The sequence below is a fragment of the Penicillium hordei genome (assembly GCF_028827395.1).
Source record: "Penicillium hordei strain IBT 12815 chromosome Unknown utg000001l_segment0_segment0, whole genome shotgun sequence".
NCBI classification, from domain to species: Eukaryota; Fungi; Ascomycota; class Eurotiomycetes; order Eurotiales; family Aspergillaceae; genus Penicillium; species Penicillium hordei.
The window spans coordinates 4,038,764-4,063,556 of NW_026623142.1; the positions used below are offsets into that span (position 1 = coordinate 4,038,764).

Sequence of the window (24,793 nt, forward strand, 5' to 3'; positions counted from 1 at the left end):
TCACTCTTTCCAGATACACAACCTGCATTATGTCAAACCAAATTCTTACCATCTGCCCCTCGACCCACAAGGTCATTTTTGACCAACCTGGCACTTCACTGGAAGAAGCTATCAAAGTTGCTGCTGCCTCAAAACAAGCCTTTGGGTCTTACAGAACAACCTCTCTGGAGGACCGGAAAGGCATTGTGAGAAAAGCATTGGACATTATTGAGCAACGCCGCGATAATCTGGCCAGAGAACTGACTGCGCAAATGGGGCGACCCATCCGGTACTGTGCATCAGAGATCAACACTATGCGTCTGCGCGCCGAGTACTTGATGGATATTGCCGAAGAGAGCCTATCCGATCTCCCTGGTCGGCCAGAAGCCGGCTTCCGGCGAACGGTCAAGCGTATTCCCGTGGGACCAGTGCTTATCGCGGGTGCTTGGAATGTGAGTAAACACTCTTATTGAAGTATCCGCAGACTTGCTCATCAATATGATAGTATCCTTACCTGACTACTGTCAATGCTCTTGTCCCGGCACTTCTTGCCGGTAACAGCGTTATATTGCGCCCTTCGCCGCAGACCCCGTTATTTGGAAACAGACTACTTGAGATCTTTACTGAAGCAGGACTTCCCCCTCAGGTCCTTCAGGTCATTCATATTGGAAACCTGGATGTTTTGGATCAGGTGGCACAGATCCCTGAGATCCAGTCTGTCTCATTTACCGGATCAACTGCAGGTGGGATCAGACTCAGGGAGGCAACCGCCCAACACATCAAGCCCGTCAACCTCGAGCTTGGTGGAAATGATCCCGCATATGTTCGTCCAGATGCCGACGTGAAGCACGTTGCAGAGCAGCTTGTAGACGGAGCTGTTTTCAATTCCGGACAGAGTTGCTGTTCCATAGAGCGGGTATATGTGCATGAGAAGATTTACGAGGACTTTGTTTGCGCTGTGCAGGAGGAGCTGAAATCGTGAGTTTGATCACATTCAAAGGAGCATATATCTCTGACATTCAAATCAGGTATAAACTTGGTGATCCGCAGGATCCAAGCACAACCACAGGCCCTGTCATCTCAACGCAGGCCATGGAAAAGGTCACTGCTCACGTTCAGGATGCAATTGCTAAAGGAGCTATCGACTCTACTCCCCAGAACCCAACCTTTAAGATGGCCAGCAATCCTCAGATCCAAAAGGGTAACTTTGTCTCTCCGGTTGTTTTGACCAATGTCAACCATACCATGGCTACAATGAAGGAGGAGACTTTCGGTCCTGTGATGCCAATCATGAAGGTCTCCAGTGATGATGAAGCTATTGCATTGATGAATGACAGCGATTATGGTCTGACGGCGAGCGTCTGGACGAAAGATATCACTCGCGGAGAGGAGTTGATCGATCGCATTGAGGCCGGTACGGTGTTCATTAATCGCTGTGACTATCCAAGTCCGGTAAGGCATCTTTCCAACTTCTTAACCAACTTATTATTGGTTCAATAATGCTAATATTGGAAATTAGGATCTTGCTTGGACGGGTTGGAAGACCTCGGGGTTGGGATGCACCCTTGGCCCACGTGGATACGATGGATTCGTGAAGCTCAAGAGTTACCACATCAAGGATGGCTCGGCATGAGTAGACAGTTTTGAAGATGATTAAATAGCGTTATAAACTGAACCAATTCAATAAATTTCAATATCATTGGTTTTATTCAACTATTCCTCTATCTGAGCTTGTCTCTTACAACTTCAACTCAGAGCCACGAAGTCAAGAACCAACCATAGCCTCATGAAATTTGTAATTGAGGGCAATACATATGAGCTCTTGAATATCCATGGATGTCTGAATTACTCAACATATTGTATGAAGCTCATCCAAATAGCCCCACTATAGCGCGGTCCCGGACCGCGCTGCCTTAAGCCCGATACCCCACCAAAGATAGTCAACGATACAATCGGACTCTGCCTCATACACCTGAATGGTTGAAGATCTACCTAACAGCTACCCCTCATGCCCCGCGTGTTGAGCTCACCGCGCCAGCGGGGTAGTAGAAGCGCGATAGAGCTTTGGACTCACACCACCTTTCTTGAGGGTCAAAATGACCTGAAAAAAGGGAAAGGGGATTATAGCGCGGTGAGCCGCGTGGTTGGGTCTAATTTATCATGTGGGTTGGATATCGGTGGGAGCTGCTCCGAGTAGATTGGAGATTGGAGATTGGAAATGGTATAAATTCAGGCCATTACCAAGGGCCTACCCTCTGCAGACTTTTTTTAATTCATTCTTGTCAACCGCTCAAACTGTTTCAGCACACTATTCCATTCTCGCCAGCTTTTTTTTATCATATAATATCACGTATACACAATATCAAAATGGTCGGACGTCTTGAAGGCAAGAATGCCATTGTCACCGGTGCAGCTGGGTATGTACCTCTATCCACCCATGACAAACCAAACAATAAAAGACACAACTAACAAGAAGCAGAGGTATCGGCCTCGAAACCACAATCCTCATGCTCCGCGAAGGCGCCTCCGTCCTAATGGCCGACATTAGTGATGCCGGCCTCAACAAAGCCCTGTCCAAGGTGGAAAGTCTCGTGCCCGCCTCAACCCGCACCGGAAAAGTCGAAACCAAAGTCGTCGATGTCTCAAACGAATCCCAAATCGAAGCAGCAGTCGCTCATCTCGATGCCTGGGGTGGACTGGATATCATCTTCAATAATGCTGGAATCATGCATCCCAAGGATGGAGATTCGGAAGAGTGTCCCGAGGATATCTGGGACCGCACAATGAATATCAATGTGAAGGGCGTGTGGTACGGGTCGAAGCATGCTGTGCGCGCATTCCGGAGGCATGGCAAGAAGCGCGCTAGCGTGATCAATACTGCTAGTATGGTTGCTCTGGTTGGGGCTGCGACGCCGCAGTTAGCGTATACCGCTAGCAAGGGTGCTGTACTGGCAATGACCCGGGAGCTGGCCATTGTTCATGCCCGTGAAGGGTTCCGATTCAACTCGCTGTGTCCTGCACCTCTCAAGTATGTCGATGTTTTGCCCTTCCCCCATTTAAACCTTTAACGGGACTGACATTCAGATAGCACTCCTTTGTTGCAGGATTGGCTTGGTGACGATAAGGAAAAGCGCTTCCGTCGTGAGGTGCATTTCCCTACCGGTCGGTTTGGCGAGGCGGTTGAACAGGCCCATGCGGTTATCTTCCTTGCTAGCGATGAGAGCAGTTTCGTGAATGCTACTGACTTCGTCGTCGATGGTGGCTTGACAAAGGCATATGTTACACCTGAGGGTCCGGCGACGGAAGCACCGAAGAACTTGGCTGCATGAACGGGTGGCGGATTTTCTAATTTGTACATAATATGAGTAACAGAATGACGATCAACATCACGCAAATGAGATCCATATTTGGTTTTCCTGCATTGCTCGACAAATATTCCATGGCCCGGCCTCGGATGCAGGTGATCGCCACATTGCTTCAAGGAGTAGAAGTGTTCGATGCATATTCCCAAGACCAAATTTCTCAGTCATGGCATTCAATCGACCTCGTAGGCTGTCCTGCTGGTCGGGGTTGAGAAGACATGAGCCCACCAGAGCGATCGGCCAACAGAGGCCAGAGTTGATGCGAGCACTAGGCGACAGCTCGCCCAGGTATGACATGGCTTCCGTCACTGCGTTTTCCACCATGCCTTTATACATTCCATCCCTGGTGTATTGGAAACCACCTAGGGAGGTGTATAGATAGATGAGTATGGCTTCTTGGAAGATTAACCCAGCCAGGCGGACCTCCGTCTCGACATTAGGATAGGGCGACCAGCGTATAATCTGGGCTTGTATGGAGGCAAACATGGCAATATCATCAGCAGTTGGAACGGCTGCCTGGGTATCGTCCATGATCCACTGTCGGCCGAGATCGAAAATGCAGGGGATCAGCAGCAATAACTCCAGCCAGCAACCGCACAAATTGCCCACGTACTGGGTCTGAAGTAATTCGCGTGACCGTTGTTCGAGATCCAAATTTAAGAAAAGTTGCCCACTAAAGCGAGCATCGATTGAGATCATGCTGACGGTCGCGGTATAGGTGTAATATTCGATAACGAAATCTTTCAGGTCTCGCGGAACTGCCGAGTCGCTCTGGGCAAGCAATTTGACTAACAAAGAGTTCGCGGCGGATAAATGGTCGAATATTGTCCCGTTCATATCACCCTTTGCTGTCTGGTTTTGTTAGATTATCGGGCACATTATTTCTGAATCATGGATTTCCTACCTCAGTAAAACACATGAGAAGGGCCCCCACTAGGAGCATGAGAGGGTTCGATTCTTTCCCGTCAATAAAGTCCGTTACTCCACGGCGGAAATGCTGGAGGGCTTTTGTGTAGTGACTGTGGGCAATTGTGTCTGATTCATCCCGTGATCGAAACGCGCGGTGAGCGGCACTTTGAGTGATTACCAGTTGCAACAACAAGTCACTAGAAAATGCCAGGGGTACAATCTGTACCAGAAAGGGGTTGACAGGCGTGGAGCCATTTGCCATACAATCGGCTGTTGTGGCCAGGTAATGACTGAGAAGCTGGTAAGACTCGGCATCATAGCCAGGCAGCAGGGATAGGCTGCGCGGTAGCGCATTTCCCACTGAGACAGAGGTGACAAGGGCGTCACTGATAGGGAACCCCCCAGTAGCTGTTGATAGTCGGCGTTGATTATGGGTCTCTTCATGCAGCATCGTGCCTTCAGGCTGGTCTCCAGTAGTCACTGAGTGCCCTGCACTCGATGAAACAGATGGCGCTCGTTGCGATGAGGGACTCCTAGGCATCGACATTTCATCGAGCCCCTCAATGCCATCGAATATATTCGGTCGGCGCTCGTCTATCGCAGATACTTGAGCTTCGTCCTCAAGGCTGTCTCTCTTGCTAGATACATCTGGGGGCCACTGGCAGCCCAGGTCATTCCGCTGACAGCCAGCACAGATTGGACGTGTCTCATCACATTTCTTCTTGCGACGCCTGCAGGTCAAACAACCAGTTCTTACTCGGACGATTCGCTGCACTCGTCGATCTGGCGGCATTTTTGCTTCCAGGAGATCAGAAGAAGGCAGGACATTAGGGGATATCGGCACCAATCGTATCTCTGGGCAGAGATAAGAAAGTGTGGGGTAATCTTGGCCCGGCCAATGTACTTTAATGTTTAGAGAGGCGACAAAATACTGGCTTGATGATCTTTGTGTCTTTTTAATACTTTTAAAAGTCCTTTGATTCTATGCCTTAAAGCTCATTCGGCAACAAATCATCCATCATCACAGTTTCGTATTTATCTAGGAAACCCCTTGTCTTTCAGCTTCATCATGCTACACATCGTTATATGCAGCACTCAAGTACTGACTTTCCCAGAATATTTCTGGGAAAATCCCGAGCTAGTCCCAAGTTCTTCCCTAATAGTCCAAGTGTTATACAGCTCGAAATGACCGTGCGTTGACGAAAGGATGTTGTCAACGTTACATCGAACAAAAGGGAGACTAATCGGTATACGATCAGACCCGCTATGTGAACGAAATCCTTCATAGTTGGGCATCAGACAATATAAACCCGGCGGTCTAGACTAAACCCAACGTGAATCGGACATCCGAAGAAAACACCCGTGGACTTTAGATATGAAAGAATGTCAGCAAATCCCCGAGTAAAGGCTGCATAATTCCGGGATACTATGCAACCGATATAAACCAAAATGTTAGCCAATCAAAAACATCCCGGAACCGGGAGAACCCACCAACCGGTCTCTTAATGGAGTATATAGTATTGGCGATCGGCCAATACACGTGACCCCTGTGCCGAAGACCCGAAAACTGACACCTGAGGTGGCGAACGAAGCCACAAATATCGCGGTTCAGGCTTTTCTCCGCATGCACACTGCCCTAATGACAACTGAAGACGGGTCAGGCCGCTGGTATCAAGAAAATTTGTGATTAATAGAGGGGCAAATGGGGTCTGGCCAGGGGTCACCCAGCCAAGCTTTAATCACTAGCCAATCACTATGCTCATTGCAAATCGGAGAGGCGACTCTGGGTTTTCTTCTGGCGGTGTTAAGTTCCTTTTTGCTTTATCGCCGTTCGAACGGTTGGGAATATGCCGACTGCCTGAGGTTTTTATTTTATTTTTTATTCGTGTCTATTGATTTAATATAAAAACGGTTCCGTTGAAGTCTGGTTCGTTCTTTCCTAGTGACTCAAGTGTCGCGTGCACCTTTCTTTAGTTGGTTTTGCAGGTATAATTTTTTATTCTTTTCCCCAATTATTGCCGATTGATTCTACGTATGAGTATAATGTCAGATCTTAAAGAATCTGGCTCGACCAGATCACGGTCGACATCAATATCCAGTACCGATTCCGAGTTTCAGGCATCAAGAACACAGTCACGATCCCAGAGCTTGGCTGGTTCTCTGAGGACTAGGCTACGGTCTTTGTCAAATTCAGGAATGACTCAGGTGGATCGAATTTATTCGGGACGACATCTCAATGACCAGTCTGTATATCACAGCGACGATGGGTCCAACTGTGGTGAATCTAGCATTGAAAACGAGCAGAAGCCCGATACTATCCAAGAAGTGCGAAACGGAATTATGAACGAGCGCGATCTGGATCTAGAAAAGGCCGATGTTGCACAGCCCGACCTTGAGAAATCGAGGACGGCAAAGTCGAACCGGTCTCGTCACGACCCAAAACTGGTAGGTTGTTCCAGGTTCCCAAATCTGTACTGGGTACTAAATTGTATAGGTAACATGGGACGGTCCTGAAGACCCCGAAAACCCGAAAAACTGGAGCAACAAGAAGAAATGGGCTGCTACCATCACCGTATCACTATTCACATTCATCTCGCCGGTCTCTTCATCAATGGTTGCCCCGGCACTGCCATCACTGGCAGCGGACCTCAAAGTCACGGATGAGGTAGTCTCACAACTTATGCTCTCAATCTTCGTTCTGGCCTACGCTGTTGGTCCTTTATTCCTCGGCCCACTTTCAGAAATCTACGGCCGAACCATCGTTCTGCAGCTCGCCAACCTTTTCTTCCTGGTTTTTAACATCGGGTGTGCCGTATCGCAAACAAAAGTCCAAATGATCGTCTGCCGATTCTTCGCTGGACTAGGTGGCAGTGCCCCGCTAGCAGTAAGCAAAGCCCCAAGACTCCTCCCAAGAAAAGCTTATATCTAACAACATCTAGATTGGCGGCGGGGTCCTCTCAGATTGTTTCCGGGCTGAAGAGCGCGGAAAGGGAATCGCGATCTATAGTCTTGCGCCACTCCTGGGCCCAGCCCTCGGCCCCATCGCAGGAGGCTTCATCGCCGAAAACACAACCTGGCGATGGGTGTTCTATGCAACCTCAATAACCGACGGCCTAATCCAGCTAATGGGCCTCTTCTTCCTACGCGAGAGCTACGGCCCGAAAATTCTCCTTGACCGCGCCGTCCACCTGCGCAAAGAAACAGGCGACGATTCCTACCAAACAGAAGCAGAGCGCCAAAATAAGACCCTACTCGAAGTCCTGCGCAGCTCACTCATCCGTCCCTTCCGTCTCCTCTTCACTCAGCCAATTGTCCAAGTCCTCGCCTTATTCATGGCCTACATCTATGGAATCATGTATCTCGTCCTCTCCACATTCCCCACCCTCTGGACAAGCCCAAACTACTACAACGAATCGACCGGTATCGGCGGTCTGAACTACATCTCTCTCGGACTGGGCTTCTGGCTCGGCTCGCAGATCTGCGCCCCGCTCAACGACCGCATCTATCGCCAGCTCAAGGCCCGCAATGGCGGTGTCGGAAAACCGGAGTTCCGCGTCCCACTGCTCTTCGTCGGCGCCTTCTTTATCCCTGTTGGCTTGTTCATCTATGGCTGGACCGCTGAGTCCCACTGCCATTGGATTGCACCAAACATCGGCGCTGTACTGTTTGGCACTGGCAATATTATTGCCTTCCAGTGTATCCAGACTTATATGGTTGATACATATACACGGTTTGCGGCTAGTGCGCTTGCTGCTGGTGCATTCCTTCGCTCGTTAGCTGGGTTTGGGTTTCCACTTTTCGCACCGTACATGTATAGTGCTTTGAAATATGGGTGGGGTAACAGTTTGTTGGCATTCGTGGCTATTGTTATTGGGGTACCAGCGCCCGTGTTTTTGTGGAAGTTTGGCGAGACGTTGAGAAAAAAGAGTACGTTTGCGGCTGGCTAGGCTATTGACAGATTGCTTTAAGTTTTCGTTGTATCTAGATTAGATAGTTGCTAACTTAATATTTAATTCTTTTACGATCAAACTAAGAAATTATGGTGAGTATGGCTTTTTTTGGCATATGTCCGAAGGTGTTATCGCAATGCCTCGGCTATCCCAGAACACAGCTCGGATCACTAGTTAACTCAGAGGTCAGCTCACTAGCATGTCCATTCCTGGCCGCCTTTGCGAGAGCCTTTCCAAGATTCTTCCTTCTGGTTTTGCAGAGTGAGCTGTTATTGATTGATTTTGAGGCTGTTTGAATGGAACCATTGTTTGACGCCCACCTGAGTGCGCTCATATCATGGAGCCAGGCATCAGTTCGATACAGGAATGCAGTCAGATTGTTACACAAATAACAGCTTGCTCGAACTAATGAGTTGATGTCTCGGGTGTTCTTTAATTCATTTGCGATCGCAAGCAGAATTTCCGCTGGTAGGTTCTCCAGGTTGGGCCTATGATACGAATATTCTTTGGCTCTAGCGAACATCAACATCTGATCTCGGGACGCTAAACTACATAAGTAAATTTGTTAGCGTGCTTACGCTATATCATACCGAGCACTAGAATACAGATAGCTCTCCACTGCGGATCATATCGTAGAAATGCTCGTGCTTTGAAGGGGCTAGGTTGGGTGCCATTCTGATTTGACCACTCGTGATTGACTGTTATGATCTCCCCGTACCAGGTTTTCAAAGTGGGGTATCGAGGTCTCAGATGCATGTAGTAGTGTTACGAGTGAATACACCCCGCCATATGTCTATGTCCTGGTTACTACGCGTAAGAAACAATACAGGCTCCACTGATAGGGGTGCTCTAGAGACACTCCCAATATAGACTAGTCTGCCTTGGCAGTTAGGGTTTGAGAAAGAATCGAAGAGTATAAGTGGTGACACCAGTTTCAAAAACTACTGTAGAATTCCGTCTGAATGCACTCTTTTTATCCGAAGAATTGGCTCGGTGTCACACCTTTAGGTATAGAGGATCGATCATCTCCCCTACGAGATATGGAGAGCATTTAGAGAAACACTAGACATGGCATGTGATAACTAGCGATGCTAACCAAGAAATCTCATTATGTGGACAGCGTTAGTAGACTTTGTACAGAGGACTGCTGCCAAAATGATAATCCATAAGATCAATGCCCATGGTCAGACATCGTAGTTGCTTACAGGGCTTCAATTCGCTAATTTTTCACCTAATTGGGGCTGTGGCGCAATTGGTAGCGCGTGGTAAGTTCATCTGATTGAGTCTTTCAAATCGATTCAATTCTAACATCTTAATAGCGACTCCAGTTCGCAAGGTTATCTGGTCGAGACGGGTCAGCCTCAACATCTTTTTTTTGGAACTTTTTTGTGTACTTGCGCCAGATGTAAACTTTGACCATTATATTGTAATAGTATAGGTAGCCAGCTGGCTTAGAGTACTATGTAGGCGGCAATGTGGCACCAAGTTGGGGCTGTGGCGCAATTGGTAGCGCGTGCGACTCCAGTTCGCAAGGTTATCTGGTCGAGACGGGTCAGCCTCATCTCCTTTTTTTTTGCATTTTTATTATTCTTATGAGCTATTCCTACACTCCTGGGTGGTGGATAGTGAAACACTTTTGCCTAAATATCTATGTGTATGGGACTCATTACCCAATAAGCTAGCCACTGGTAACATCTCCTAGACAAGTCACCCCTATAGCACATTCAAGGTTATTGATACCTATGGCTAAATCAAAATTAGATATATAAACAAGAGTGTTGTGGGAACTTTATAAAAAATCTGAACATACATAACTGAATAGTCAGGTCGTTCCCGAGGTCCGTGTGCCCAACCTTGGAACCTCATTGACAAAGGAAGAAACCTTGCTGACCTCGGGAAGCCAAGGGTATGCCGGCGACAAGCACTCCTTATGGCTGCTCGAGCCTCGGGATCTCCGATCGTGGGTATAACGTATTTCACTCCCGAGCCGCCACCACCACCGAGCCGCCACCCCAACCTAACATATTAAATTTAAATGCATTTATCTCAACCATAACGCCATTAAATTAAATCAACTAACTAACTGGTCTATCTGGACATGTTTCTCTTCTATGTCCTGGTAATCTGTATATTCCATACCCCCCGGGGGGAGGGCGTACGTAGCTGGATGGCCGATTCTCTAGGTATGCTAGGGCCGGGGTGAGGTGCTTCAGTTGCTTCCTGTTGCTATATAATTAATGCAGAGGCTTCTTGAACTGAAAGGCCTTCTTTAGCGGGTATCTGCCTCCGAGGTCTAGCACGCTTTTGCTTCTGCTTCTCGTTGGTGGCGCGTAATTCCTTGTTTTTGTTAGCGAGTAAGATAGCGCCTTGTATTGTAAGACGGAAGCCCTTTATAAGCTGGTTTAATTTACGACCTGACGGGCTAGGTGGGCTCCGAGATCTTATACGAAGTAAAGCTTTAATTGATGAAGCTTGCCGATGTAGTTCTTTCTCTATAAAGGGGGATTTTGGGGTGAAATTCCGGCTTGATTCACTATCCCGGCTAGATGGGGGGGTCGGGGTTCGAAGCCGGATATTGAGCTTAGAAATCACTCGGTCGGGTCCAAATAGTACTAAACCGGTAGCTACGAAGCTATTTTTAATAGTCTCTGATTTAAAAGCTTTAATCCGTACCTAGGTTGAATAATTTCTGTTGGAGACCTGGGGGGTCCCAAACCATTAGGAGATGCACGGGCCTACGCCTGATGTGGAGGAAGTCCCTTGGCTAAACCATTTTTGAACGGTCAAGTGCGTTGGACATTTGATGACAATTCCACCATTTTCCTTCAGTTGACCAAAATTTTTGGAGCCTTTTGTGAACGGGTTAATCGATTAGTTACTAGAGTTGTTTCCTGAGTTATATAATATGTAATTCTGGATCCAGGCAGTAATACGGACAAGTGTATTCCAGGTACTCGGGCATAACCCGACCCCTTCTCTTGTCTCTAGATAGGTATTTAAACATACCCATCTGATTCCCATGCTCTTTTACCTTTTCTTTAATCAATCAATCTTCTGCCAAATGCAATTGGTTCCCCTTGATAGAATAGACCCTCAAAACGCATACAATGCAATACTGTCTTAGCTTGCTTTGACACTCGCTAATAAATGGTAATTTATGAAAGGAGCCGGTTATCGTTTGGGTGGAGGACCTACGCGCGAGTCCGTAATAAATGTAATTTATGAAAGGGACCGGTTAGGTTCGTTCCGCCCTCCCTGTCGCGCCAGATCTAGCTTGCTATTTCCACCACTTCTCTTTCTGTTACCTGATTGTGTGAAGCTTGACTACAGTGTCTTTCTGATTCTTGCCCCCTCAAGACAAGACGTGAAGAGGCCACGGCTGAGTCTCCTCAACTGTGGATGGATTACATATCCTTACAGCCAACATATCAATGTTTGTTGTTGCGTGGATTGACCATCTGCTGTTGGTCGCATAAGTCAGTAATACACTGAAACATGGCACTCTACAACAGACCAACACTTGGGCATAGCCTAGTTATAGGGAGTGGGGAAGTCAGCAACAACAAGACATTACCACAGCGAAGCCAGCCTATCATACGTGTACGGGTGACATTACCCCGCGTTGGATAATTCAGCTGCGGCTTTGCGCAAGGCTGTCTGTCCTTTCCTTCAACAAGTTAGATTGCGGGCGATGTGGCTGCAAGCTGACAAACAGGAAAAACCCTGAAATTCAAACAGCATCGCAATTTCCTCTATCAATTTTCTTACCATGCATACATAGAGTCAACGAAAACAATGGAAGCCCTCGCAGTGGTAGGTCTGGTCTCGAACATCATATGTTTCGTCCAAACTGGCTCGAAACTCGTAAAACGCATCCAAGACTATAACTCCAACATTGCGGAGCTACCGAGTGCCTTTAAAGGCGTCAGCCTTCGACTGCCACTACTTATTGAAATAATCGACAGAACTAAAGCTCAAGCAGAATCTGGGAAATTCACAGTATCGACCCAGGACGCTCTTCAGGCGGTCGTGGAAGACTGCAATAGACAAATCGAGTCTCTTGACAATATCTTCACGAAGATACTGCCAGATACCTCTGACACGAGCTGGAAACGCAAACGGAAAGCATTGTCCAGCGTCGCGAAAGAAAGTAAAATCGAGCAGATTTCACGAATTCTGCAGGGCCACGTGCTGATCTTGACATATCATCAAGCTATGGGTGTGGTTACGCCTGTAGCCGACAAACCGGTCGTTGACACGGTCTTCTTTGTTCCCTTTACCAGAGACCCAAATTTCGTCGGTCGAGCTGATGTATTCGACGAGATTGATCGGCGATTCAAGTCCGAAAGTCGTGTCTCACTTGCTGGTATAGGAGGTGTAGGGTGAGTTTCAGCATCCCAGCCAGTTAGAAAAAGTGTAGGCGCCCTAAACTAACACACAGGACAGAAAGTCTCAAATTGCACTGGAGTATTCCTTCCGGTTTCGGGACCTCTATCCCACAAGCAATGTCCTTTGGATACATGCTAGCACCGGAGCAAGATTTACGCAGGGAATCGACGATATTGCTGGGGCTTTATGCATACCTGGTTGGGATGATCCCAATGTGGACAATGCGAAACTGGTCTCGGCACATCTCTCAGATGCCCCCACGCCCTGGCTGCTCATTCTAGATAACGTGGACGACATAAGTATGCTGGACGATACGGAGCCTGCCAGTCTTCCGCCGGGTGCGAAGCAGCCTAGGTCCTTGAGCAAATTTTTAAACTGCAGTCATAACGGCAATGTGATTATTACAACCAGAGACAAACGTATTGGGATGCGGTTGTTTGAGAATACGAATCCCATCATGATACCACCATTGGATCGAGAAGAGGCGAGATTCATGCTCTGTTCAAAGCTCTCCCGGGAGCAGGACTGGGATAATCCTACAATTGGCAAAATACTAGACATGTTGGGAGATCTTCCCCTGGCCTTGAAGCAAACGACGGCTTTTATTAACGAGAACGACATCACGATTGAAGAATATTTGAGGCTTCTTCGCGGAGGGGAGAAGGAGGCTCGCAGCCTTTTGGGAGACAGGACTCGAGACTCGCGACGGTACTTTGGTGCTGAAAACTCTATCTTACATACCTGGAAACTGTCTTTCGACATAATTTCTAAACGAAGCCCACGAGCAGCCAATATCTTATTCCTTATGTCGAGGATGGACAGGCAAGGTATTCCTGCAATGCTACTGCATCAAGTCGATGAAAGCTACTCTACATTCACGCAGGCCATCGGTGTCTTAAAGGCTTTCTCCTTGATCGAAGAGGAAAAAGACACCTCGACATATGGGATGCACCGACTCGTACAGGTATCCGTCCGCATGTGGCTAGAGGTTCAAGGAAGCGAAAGGCGATGGCAAGAGGAGGCACTTTCAGTCCTGTCAACCTGTTTCCCGGATGGCGAGTATGAAAGCTGGAAAGTCTGCAGCATGTTGGCGCCACATGTACAAGCCGTAACCGCTTACGAATGGTCGACTGAAGCCCCAAAGTTGCAGTGCGCTAGATTGAACCAAAGATCTGCGCGCTACTGCGAAACTCGAGGCTTTTATCTGGATGCTTACCGAAAATATACAATGGCCCTGGAAACGTGTCAGGAAATCCTTGGGTCTACCTCCAATGACGTGAGGAAATGCAAAAGTGGCTTGGCGAGTGTTCTTCGACTGCAGGGACTCTACGAACCGGCAGCAGCGATCTATCTAGAGATTTTGACAGAGCGGGAGGGGACGCTGGACGCAGACGACGCAGACACTATATCCAGCATGAGTGATTATGCACTTGTGCTTGGACATCAGGGAGACTTTGCCGCGTCCGAGCGAATCAACCGTAAAGCACTAGAAGCTCGAGAAAAGTCTCTTGGATGGACACATCCGGATACACTCACAAGTGCTAATAGTCTTGCCCTGACTCTCGATTATCAAGGTAAGTACGATGAGGCAGAGAAGCTCAGTCGTCAAGCTTTGGAGGGAAGAAGAACGATTCTTGGAGAGCTGCACCCTCGTACGTTATGGAGCATGCGCCATTTGGCCCTGGTTCTTGGCTACCAAGGCAAGATTGCGGAAGCAGAATCCCTGCACATCCTAGCTTTGCAAGGCAGACAGGAAGTCCTCGGGGATAACCATCCAGATACCCTTATGAGTTTTACAAGCCTAGCATGGGTCCTTCGACATCGCCAGAGCTACGCAGAAGCCGAAAATCTAGATCGCAAAACCCTGCGTCGCAAACAAGATATCCTCGGACGGGAACATAACATCACGCTCGCGAGTATGACAAGCTTGGCTGATAGTCTTCGCTGCCAGGGAAAACTTGGAGAAGCGGCGTCGCTGTACGTCGAAGCTTTGGACATTTATAAGAGGACTCTTGGCTGGCGGCATGCGCATACCCTTACTACGGCGAGCGAATACGGCCTCACTCTGCAAAAGCAAGGACGATATGATGATGCTGAGGTTATATTCCGTCAGGCGCTGGAGGGGAAGAAGTTGGCTCTAGGATTGCGTCATCCTGCTACGCAGGAAAATCTTAGGGCATTGGCAAGGAACTACGAACTAAAGGGACAGTCTAGACGTGCTAGAGCACTGCTGCTCTCTATGAAGTTCCCATGGTGGGAAGATGTTTGGCCTACTCAAGGAATTTCTAAGAGAAGGGCATTTGTTCTATTTGTCATCCTCGTAACCCTTGCGGCTCTATATTATCTCTCAAAGAACCGGAGATCGTCTCTTCAGGCTTAAGGTTGTTCGGTGCTATCTTTACTTTTATTTCTCAATATTTGGACTGCAAGCCACATCTGTACTACTGATCCTCATTTCATCCATCGTTCGCAAGCATATCACACAAGCTGATAATGAAACTCCTTTCGAATACTGCTAGCCAATCGAAGTAATTCCGTCCGACTATCCTTGCACCCAATAATAAAAGAAGCTATCCACCTCAACGTCCCCGTCTCCGGACCGGGCACCTGTTGCCCACGCTGGAACAAGGCATGGCTTTCGACCACATCAGTCATCAAATCAGGCCGCCGCTTCTCAAGGTCTTTTATCGGATTCTCGGAATTGAATACCCCAGTTCTCACTGCTGGTATGAATGTCACTGCGCAGTGGTATTGGGCACCAGAGAGGAACGGCGTCGCCAGCGATCTAATTCTTTGCTTGTCGTCCAACGCAAAAAGCATTTGTAGTGCATAGTAGTCCACGCCATAGACGTGTCGAGTGGCATGATTAACCTGAAATCCAGGACACCTGGCATTGACCTCAATGAGAAAAACGCTCGGTTTCGACGATGGGGGCTCAGAAGTCGGACGAAGGTCAACGAGGCCGTCCTCGTCAGATAGATACGCTTTCCCTGAATTTTCAACACGAGCTTCGACGTGAAATACACCTGAGTGGAATCCCAAGGCGCGGAGAACGCGGAGCATAGACTCACGCACCAAGACCTGCTCATCGGAAGGGAGAGAAGAAGGGTACACATTCTGGGTCTCGATAAACGATGCCGTAGGTTTGAGGGTCTCCATGTCCGCTGATGATGGGAAGTCGTCACAAATCTCGAAGAAAAGTATCTCTCCATCCAACAGCACGAAATTGGCATCTACTTCAGGGCCATTTGCGTAGCGTTCGATGACCACGGCGGGCTTCTCTCCACTGCATGCTTTTTCGACCGCTGCGTAAAGTTCCTGCAAGGAATCCACCTTGGTTACGCCGTGAGAACCGGAGCTTGCGTGAGGCTTGACGATGAGAGGGAATGAAATCAGAGACATTTGCATGTCGAGCTGTACACGAAGCTCGGCGGTGCTGGAAACCGATATAGCTGCGAACTTCGAGTCAGCATTTAAGTCTGAGGCCACCTGGCGAGTCTGGTATTTGTTGGAGCTGGCTGCGAAAGCAACCGCGGGAGCAGACGTGGGAAGGGCTAGGAGTTGAGCTGCTTTTGCAGTCGGCACAAGATATGAATCAGAAAATGTCACCAAGCCATCAATGGATTCCTTGGACTGTCTGATTGCATGGACTATCCGATCTGGAAGAGTTTCGTTGACGGTGAGATCGATAGGGATGAACTTGTCCCATAGGTTTGCGAATTCTGGGGACTGCAGCCAATGACCTGGCTTGTCAAGTATGACAAGCGAAATACCGAGAGTCTTCGCAGCATGAAAGCTTGCGGCGCGGAACATATAACTAAATCCACCTTCCACGACCCCAAGTCGCATCCTTGTGACTGGTGACGATGATAACCACGAAAATGATAGTCTATCGCGCGATTCGTCCTCTAAATCTCTCAGTATCTTCTCGACAGCATGCAAATCCTGCCCTGTGGCAACTATCCCACCAACTAGCGATGGGAGGAAAGACAACAGGCCGCCTTCCTTCACATAGGGCAGAACAGGTGCTTCAACACGTTGACCTGGCTCAAGAAAGTGAGTGATCCTTTCCACGTGCTCGCAGTCCACGAACCGTTGCCCTAGGAAATCCGACTGGAGCACAAAGCCCTCCGTGCCTGTCATAACCAGTTTGAGGGCTATGGTTTGCATATGCTTGTGGGCGAGGATGAATGCATCCCTGAAAAAGATAACGGCTTTCTGGGTGTGGGGTTGCCGATTGGTGTCATTGGCAACTTTCTCTTCGACATTCAGCCAAGTCCCAGCCTCTTTTGAAGACAAGGTGCTGTGAGAGATAGAGCTCTGCTTTGCTAAGATGATGATGTCGATGGTATGGAATGGCGTGCCGATGTCTTGGACTTCATTCAGAGTCCAGCGAAACGGTATCTGAACTGAGATATTATCAGTAGCATATTTTTTCGACGTACATGTAACTTATACCAGCCTGCTCATCCATCGTGATAATAAATGCTTCAGTAAAGACTTCCATCGCCATGTCTTTCTTGACTAGGTTGTGTGACTTGCAAGGCTCTGAGGGTTTGGATTCTTCGAGTTAGCGCCGATAGACGTGAGCGCAGGATGTGTCACTATCCTTAAGCGTACGTGGACTACAACCCTAAAAGGACCGTAGTCAACATTACATAATAGCAGTTTATTGGGTATCGATTGGGCATCCAAGGTCAACGCTAAGCAGGATGCAATAGGCAGTACTATCCAACCAAGCCAACGCCAGCACAGTCGCGAGGGCACGTGTCCAGTCCGTACACGGTGGGCTGCTGAGGCTCTGGTAAAAACTAGGTACTTATGCTGCGGGGTTTCCAGTAATAAAACTGGCCGCTTACCCTCGGAGCATATTCTACAATCGAGTCCTAGTTCAGCTCGACATATTCTATCTCAGTAATAATCATGGCAGCGTCATTCATATTGCTCAACGGCTTTCCAACTGCCAAGAAACTCGAGGTGGCCAAAGAGCTCTCGTATGTTCCCATTCGAGATGTACCTACAAGTACGGGCCTGACCGTACAGGAACATCATCGCCGAGTCAAGAATCGTGGATAATCATGGTCTTATCGAGAAAGTCGACAAGATCTATGATAGGTCAGTCCACGAACATGGGGAGTTGTTAGGAGATCTTGTATGTACATACTCGGGACATGTTCTAGGCCGATGATGTCTAACTAAATGTCTATCTTACAGTTGAAAAGCATTTTAAGATCCATTGCTGAAAGCTCGTCCACCCAAGGCGTCACTTGGATATTTGCAGATAAGCATTCTTCCAGCGATATAGCCTCACAAGCTGCACATGAATATTCGGCAGCAGCAGCTTCACGTGCGTCACCGTTTTTCTGTGTTACCTTAAATGATAAAGTCGAGCGTGCTGATGGAGATCCCAATGTCGAGGACGTGGACGCTTTTCATCACATAGGAGGCGGGTTTGAATTGCAGATCGACATAACGGATATGTCCGCTTCTCAGGTTGCACAGCATATCCTTGAGTTCATGGGTAGGGACGGAGCTCCTTACATAAATGAGGAAAATGCTGAAATTCGACATACAGAAAAATGTACCAATAACGTCGTTGAGCAGCCCGTAGAAGTTGGACCACACAGTTTTGGAGATATCGCCGGCTTTAAACATGTCTTTATCAAGGACGCAGTGTCAGGACGACACGAAAGAGTTGTCGATCTGCTTTGCTGGTTGAAATCGAGACCGCGAAATCACGGGGGGCTGATCTTTCTCGATGTGGTTGATAGCACGGGATCAGTCCAGGTCATCGTATCAGGCGAAGCCGCGGGTCAGCCGTCTGTCCTGCAGAACCTCATTGCAGAATCGAGTTTGGAAGTATCGGGGACGCTTTCGAAACGCAAATCTCAGGTTGAAATCATTGCGACCAGAGTCCAGGTCGTGCAACGCGCGACCAGACGCATGAACCCGAGTGTCCGAGCATTAGATACGAGCATCCTTGCGTCGAAGAATGTGGACAAACTCCTAAGCATGCGCCACATCTATCTCCGAAATCCGATTCTGTTAATTCTTAACGAGCTCCGCTCCCATACTTTGTATGTGGTCCGCTGCTGGTTCGAGAAGCACCGGTTCAATGATTTCAGCGCTCCTCTAATTACGCCATCGCTGCTCTATGATCCAACCAGCGCGATCCACTTAGCCAACTTGAATAAAAATCGACCGCTATACCTGTCCCAATGTGCAGGATTTTACCTCGAAGCAGGCGCGCATGCGCACGAACGAGTGTACAACCTAGGTCCCAGCTTCCGTAACGAGAGCCGCACGAATAGGCACCTGATGGAGTACTGGCACATCAAGGCGGAACTGTGTTCTGGGAAGATGGATGACATCATCATCTTGGTCGAGCTATTTCTACGAGACATCAGTCATGCAACGGTACACCACAGAGCTAGGGTCCAGTCGATGCTTGGTGCAGAAGAACATCAACTTCATTACCCGTTCAAGCGCATCCGTTACTCCCTGGCAGTACAAAAATTGCAGGAGAATAACGTCAAGATTAAATTTGGAGATAACATTTCCAAGCTTCACGAGGAATGGCTCACGAAAGATAATGGAGACGCCCCTCTCTGGATCACGCATAAACCGAAAGGTCTAGAACCATTCCCGTATTCTTTGGATCCAGACAACGACGAACTCACAATGACAGCTGATCTCATTGCTCCTTACGGCTTTGGCGAGATCTGTGGTGTAGCAGAGAAGTCCTTTGCAATGGAGACCCTGGACAGGAGATTAGGAGAAATGGGAAAACTCGACCAATTCGACATGTACGACTGGGTGCGTGATATGAGGAACTTCGGCATGGTCCCTCATACTGCGTTCGGTATGGGATTTGAGAGGCTTCTTCGCTGGCTATGTGGTACCCATCACGTTAGAGATGTTATTCCATTCCCTAGGATCTTCGGGCGAGAGCCAATACCCTAGTGGAAGCTGACGAGGTAAGGCTTGTATCTGGCCTCTGATATATTGGCGTCGATATTTAGACTTGAAATCTAGACCGTAGTTCGCGGGTCATCTCATGAAGCTCTTTCGCAGGATATGAAGTAGAACCCAGCCGTGTCGAGATAGACCCACGGTATAACTCGTGGAAGTCCTCCTTCAGTGGTGATTTAAGGAGTTCACGGTCAGTTGTATGAATGTGCACTGGCACGAGCTTGGCGTGTGTATAATCAATCTCTAAACCCTCAAAGAACATGCCGCACATCTCCAGGTTCAGGGATCGTTTCAACAGCATAGCAACGCTACAAGTGGCCTCAACAAGGGCATTGTAATCATCAGTATCGAGGCTGAAGATATCGCTGGATGTGTGTTTCCTTGGCACCAGTACCGTAAAGCCTGGAGTGTTTGCAAAGGGTGTAAGGAATGCGACATGTGATGAATTTTCCCAGACACGCCATTGCGGTAATCCGCCTCTGATAATGCGTGTGAAAAGATTGTTGTCTGTCAGGTCTCCGTGGAAATTTGTATCGAAGTCATCATGTGATAATCCTGATTTTGCAGTGATGCACTTCTGCATGTCGTCTAATTCCTCTTTGTTGAGTTCGGGCCCACTTTTGGTCGAGAGATAGCCGGGAAATTCCTTATGAAACTCCTTCTCACTATCCAAGATGGCAGACCATGATGCTTGGAGCCCGTGAAGTGGAATGACATGGAGCAACTTATCTCCATCGTATGCCATCCCGCAACGCTTACTAGAGGTGACGTCACGAAGGTTGCGAGCAATCTGTCGGATGACCTCCAAAACGTGTTTTGTTTCGGCTGTATTGATGAACAGTGGACTAGCGAGATTTACAATAACGTGTCCTGGTGTTGTTGGCTCGCTTGTCAGGGCGGCTGTCAATTCTCTGTTCTGAATGAAGACATATTCGTCCAGCAGAGTGTCAGACATGGTCTGGTCGCCGCCGCAAAAAAAAGGGAAAAAAGAAAAAAAGAAACTTGTTGTTCAGCGATAGCGGCTCCCCAGAGTCAATGGCTGCTATGTGAAAAAGGCTTTGGTGGCGATGGCATGTCGTACAGGTGGTCACGTGGTCTGGAGAAAAAAATACAGTGATTAGTATGATCCTCCTGCTCACTGTTAAGGAAATAGGAAATACACGAGTGCACAATAAGTGGATGACACGGACCCACACCGCGGATTTGGGTTCCTCGCGCTACGTCTTGTATCTAGAGTCAACTCTATTGTAGTTGTCCTAGTATTAATTATTCAGTCTTGAACCCACTGTCCTCATCCACGGATACGTGAGATCCTCACCCTCACTCGTCCCAAGTTGATTATATAAAACCTACTTCCAACCTGGGTTTAGTTAGACAATGGCTCTAACGTGTTACATAAGATAACATTTAACTGGACAATCAACCCTGTTAGTATCTCAACCAAATGGGCGGATAAGTAGTCATGCAACGTTCTCGCTGCTGGTTAAAAACAGAACTCTGACTGGCAGCCAAAAAAAAAATGACTGGCCAAAATTGGATTCTCTGTGGTTTTATTACTACTCTAGTTTTAATACCATGATACACGTGATTCCATAGGGTAGTTCTACGCTTTTAAAGAAGAAGGTCTACTATTTCTCGTACCATAAAGGGCCGAGGGGCTACTCTACGTAGATCTATAGAGAGAATCCATTTTTCAAGAGATTCCTCCTTAGTCTCTATTAATTTATGTGAATTTGCGCGTATAGTGCTTCGGCATGGCCGTCAAGACGATCGCGTAGGGTGGAACGGGGTATATTGAAAGTACGGGCAGCGGCAGCAATAGTACGAATTTCTTGCTTCTTAATAGCCTGAATAGTTAATAGAAGCCTACCCTCTTGCTCTATTAAATTTTTAGAGCTTCGAGAGCGAATTGGTGGCATGGTGGGTGGTTGAAGAAGAAGGGTTTAAATCAATTGACGCGTTTTAGGGGAGGTGGCGGCTCGGTATTGAAATATGTGAGATGAGCGCATGGGCGAAGCGAACCTTGAAGTTGGAAGTTGTAGATGAAGATTGTGATGCTGTCCTGCAAAGACAACCTTGGAAGGAGATAAAGATGGAACTGCCAGTAATTACATGCTAGTAAGCATCACCAAGGCTTCTACGATCCCCTCCACGGGCTCCGGGATATATGTCCTTTTTTATGACTCAAAATAACCCCTGGGCATCTTCTGCTATACAAATCCCAGGTCAAGTTCTACACTACAAGATTCAACCAGTAAAAGAATCGACGCCTAAGAGATATGGCTATGGATCAAGGCTAATCCGAGGGCCTCGGTATTTTCGCTTGGCTTATGATACTCACATACTGAGGATAAGTCATCAAATTGGGGCTGTGGCGCAATTGGTAGCGCGTGCGACTCCAGTTCGCAAGGTTATCTGGTCGAGACGGGTCAGCCTCAATCTCTTTTTTTTTTCTTTTTGTTTTATTGTTTTGTTGTTTTTTTGTTATTGCCATTTCTTTCCATCTCTATCAATATTAATTTGCCGATTCGTTATTCTGAATGTTCATTTTGTGCACCCTAAATAAAGGCCGTATACTACGCGGCTATATAAGGGAGCGCTAAAATCATTGTGCTAATAATTACTAGAACACATATACTACTTAGAATCACAACGACCGTGATCTCTTTAGTGGGCAATTAGCTTATCGCTATAATGTTTATTTATCACTTACCGTCTAGTAAACCACCCGGGACTTAAACGTGAATAGCCGTAGCTTTCTCTTTAGTCTACAAATCGAAGGCTTCGTACAAAGAAATAAACTCTTAACCAATAACACTGACTCGTTATTTAGGTGAGAGGAGAAAGAGAGAGAAAAAAAAACATACAGATAGGAGATAAACACTATAGTAGTCACCAACTGTCCGGGTTCGGGTTCCCAATACCATCTTATCTACTCCGTACGGAATACAACATCGGATATGGAATTTATGCCGAAGCACATGTAAATTTGTTTGAGTTTGAGACAAGGATACAGATATTCCTTCCTAGATTTTTCCTCCAATCGACGTTCGAGCGGCAATTATGAGTTACAACACAGACAAACACGGTGTGCACCGTACACAATGCTGAATCCGAAGGGAGTACCTTCGTTAATTTGTCCAAGCACCGAAATCTCAGTATGCGAACGAACTACACATCTATAATATTACCAAGAATTCTGTACTTCTATCCCCACCAAGATATTGCTGTGCCCTGATTTGATGGAAGGGCTGCAGACTGGACCGAGAGGGAGCAACGATGGAGATGCATCATGCATTGAGACCCATTACAACAATGTTTAGATAGGAAGATTGATAGAGGTAAAAAGTATGTATTTAGATCAAATGGAATATAGAGAAAATAAAAAGAGATCGCAAAGCAGACTATCCACATACTAGTCTGCCCGCTTTCCCGTCAGACAAGGGGGTATAGAGATTCTATGGTCACATGATAATATGAGATGCGAAACAAATGATTAATTCGATTCGCACCGCGAACCGTCACTCGGCTGACATCAACCGAGGTCAACAAGTGATTGGAGCGTTTACTCGTCCTGCTTGGTCTCACTGCTGCTGCTCATGGCATTCTCAGCCTTCTCGATTGCGGAGGTGACCTGGTGCTCGGAGGTGTCGAGACCCAGATCATTCTGCATCCGGGTAATCTCGGCAATGGAGAGCTTGGGCATCTCCTGAGCGACCTGGTAGGGCCACTTGCCTTCGACGTGGGCCTTGGCGAAGATGATATCAACCTCCTCGAGATCACGGCCGGCGGTTTCACAGTAGAAGAACCAGGCGAAGGGGATAGCGATGAAGTTGACAAGCGCGAAGAAGAGGTAGATACCCCAGTCAGACTGGTTGGAGAACACAGGAGTGAACATAACGACGGCGAAGTTGGTGATCCAGTTCACGCAGGTGGAAGCGGAGGCAGCCTTGGTACGGGTGCGGAGGGGGTTGATCTCCGGGGGGTAGATCCAGGGCAGAGGTAGAGTAGTAAACGCAAAGAAGCAGATGAACAGGAAGATACCGACGATAGCACCCTTGGCATTTTGGGCGTTCGAATCGATAAGACAACCCATAGTGATGATGAAACTGAGACCCTGGCCGAGGAAACCAATCAAGAAGAGGTTACGGCGACCAACCTTCTCAATCATAAAGAAGGAGGGGATGGTGGCAAGGGCGTACACAGTGGCGAAGACACCTCCCAGAACCAATGGAAGCTTACCCTCCATATGCAAGTTCTGCTGGAACAGTAGGGTCGAGTAGTAGATAGCGGCGTTACAACCAGTAAATTGCTGGAAGAACTGGCCAGAGCAACCGATCATCATACGCTGGAAGTTCTGAGTCTTACCGCCAGTAAAGAGGATACCCCAGGTACTACCAGCTTCAACACTCTCCATAGCCTTAAGATCAGCCTTCATAAGGTTGAAATCGGCAAGCACATCATCTGCATCGACAGAACTATCGTTGAGCTGGGCGAGGACCTGAAGGGCTTCCTGGTCATGACCCTGCATGACGAACCAACGAGGCGACTCGGGGAGCATGAGAGCACCGGCAGTGACAAGGATGGCGAACAGAATCTGGAAGGCGACGGGGAACCGCCATTGAACCGAAGAGTTGACATAAGAGAGACCGAAGTCAAGCCAGTAAGCGATGAAGGTACCGACGGCGATGATAGCACCCTCGAAGCAAACGAGGAAACCACGGTTGTGAGCGCGCGAACACTCAGACTGCCAGACGGGGATAGTCGCGGTATCCATGCCGTTTCCAAGGCCGGAAATGACACGTCCAACAACGAACTGGCCCAGTCCCCAGTGGGGGCCGAACGAAGCAGTAGAGATAACAGTACCAAGGATCATGAGGAGGCCACCGCTCACCAGAAGAGGTGTGCGGCCAATACGTTGACCGTACATCATAGTGAAGATGGCACCGAAGAAACAACCAAGCTCGTAACAGGAAGTGACCGCACCACGCAGGACGGCGACGTGCTCGGAGTCACCATAGAGAGGAGGGAATTCCTTGGTGAATTGGTCACCAGAGATGATACCGGACATCAAACCCTGATCATAACCGAAAAGTGAGAATCCGACAACGGATGTAAAAGTGATGGCAATATGGAGCTTCTTGCCCCGTAAGCCGGAGGTTGTGGTCCACATTATGAACGTCCTCTATTAGATGAAGAGAGGAAAAGACCAAAGGGACATGGGGAAAAGAA

At 47.9% G+C, this 24,793-nt stretch overlaps 10 protein-coding genes across 10 annotated transcripts; 5 read left to right on the forward strand and 5 right to left on the reverse strand.

Moving 5' to 3' along the window:
- Positions 1–29: 29 nt before the first annotated feature.
- N7537_001528 (aldehyde dehydrogenase family protein) lies at positions 30–1,612 on the forward strand (the record flags this gene model as incomplete). Its single annotated transcript, XM_056892586.1, has 4 exons — positions 30–431; positions 485–957; positions 1,008–1,431; positions 1,499–1,612. 4 exons carry the CDS (start codon positions 30–32, stop codon positions 1,610–1,612), a joined length of 1,413 nt encoding a protein of 470 aa, XP_056757581.1.
- Positions 1,613–2,346: 734 nt separating this feature from the next.
- Positions 2,347–3,308, forward strand: N7537_001529 (oxidoreductase, short-chain dehydrogenase/reductase family; the record flags this gene model as incomplete). The annotated part of the gene is made up of 3 exons (XM_056892587.1): positions 2,347–2,396; positions 2,459–3,007; positions 3,068–3,308. The coding sequence occupies 3 exons, from the start codon at positions 2,347–2,349 to the stop codon at positions 3,306–3,308; spliced, it is 840 nt and encodes a 279-aa protein (XP_056757582.1).
- A 57-nt stretch (positions 3,309–3,365) lies between these two features.
- On the reverse strand, positions 3,366–5,043 carry N7537_001530 (Zn(II)2Cys6 transcription factor; the record flags this gene model as incomplete). The annotated part of the gene is made up of 2 exons (XM_056892588.1): positions 3,366–4,193; positions 4,246–5,043. 2 exons carry the CDS (start codon positions 5,041–5,043, stop codon positions 3,366–3,368), a joined length of 1,626 nt encoding a protein of 541 aa, XP_056757583.1.
- A 1,250-nt stretch (positions 5,044–6,293) lies between these two features.
- Positions 6,294–8,197, forward strand: N7537_001531 (MFS transporter; the record flags this gene model as incomplete). Its single annotated transcript, XM_056892589.1, has 3 exons — positions 6,294–6,695; positions 6,745–7,134; positions 7,190–8,197. The coding sequence occupies 3 exons, from the start codon at positions 6,294–6,296 to the stop codon at positions 8,195–8,197; spliced, it is 1,800 nt and encodes a 599-aa protein (XP_056757584.1).
- A 1,230-nt stretch (positions 8,198–9,427) lies between these two features.
- Positions 9,428–9,762, reverse strand: N7537_001532 (uncharacterized protein; the record flags this gene model as incomplete). The annotated part of the gene is made up of 2 exons (XM_056892590.1): positions 9,428–9,610; positions 9,661–9,762. 2 exons carry the CDS (start codon positions 9,760–9,762, stop codon positions 9,428–9,430), a joined length of 285 nt encoding a protein of 94 aa, XP_056757585.1.
- A 2,233-nt stretch (positions 9,763–11,995) lies between these two features.
- On the forward strand, positions 11,996–14,969 carry N7537_001533 (uncharacterized protein; the record flags this gene model as incomplete). Its single annotated transcript, XM_056892591.1, has 2 exons — positions 11,996–12,582; positions 12,647–14,969. 2 exons carry the CDS (start codon positions 11,996–11,998, stop codon positions 14,967–14,969), a joined length of 2,910 nt encoding a protein of 969 aa, XP_056757586.1.
- A 98-nt stretch (positions 14,970–15,067) lies between these two features.
- Positions 15,068–17,063, reverse strand: N7537_001534 (uncharacterized protein; the record flags this gene model as incomplete). The annotated part of the gene is made up of 2 exons (XM_056892592.1): positions 15,068–16,998; positions 17,048–17,063. 2 exons carry the CDS (start codon positions 17,061–17,063, stop codon positions 15,068–15,070), a joined length of 1,947 nt encoding a protein of 648 aa, XP_056757587.1.
- Positions 17,064–17,512: 449 nt separating this feature from the next.
- On the forward strand, positions 17,513–19,552 carry N7537_001535 (uncharacterized protein; the record flags this gene model as incomplete). Its single annotated transcript, XM_056892593.1, has 3 exons — positions 17,513–17,583; positions 17,633–17,741; positions 17,804–19,552. The coding sequence occupies 3 exons, from the start codon at positions 17,513–17,515 to the stop codon at positions 19,550–19,552; spliced, it is 1,929 nt and encodes a 642-aa protein (XP_056757588.1).
- A 55-nt stretch (positions 19,553–19,607) lies between these two features.
- N7537_001536 (HIT family protein) lies at positions 19,608–20,516 on the reverse strand (the record flags this gene model as incomplete). Its single annotated transcript, XM_056892594.1, has 1 exon — positions 19,608–20,516. One exon carries the CDS (start codon positions 20,514–20,516, stop codon positions 19,608–19,610), a length of 909 nt encoding a protein of 302 aa, XP_056757589.1.
- Positions 20,517–23,126: 2,610 nt separating this feature from the next.
- N7537_001537 (uncharacterized protein) lies at positions 23,127–24,734 on the reverse strand (the record flags this gene model as incomplete). The annotated part of the gene is made up of 1 exon (XM_056892595.1): positions 23,127–24,734. The coding sequence occupies one exon, from the start codon at positions 24,732–24,734 to the stop codon at positions 23,127–23,129; it is 1,608 nt and encodes a 535-aa protein (XP_056757590.1).
- Positions 24,735–24,793: the final 59 nt, after the last annotated feature.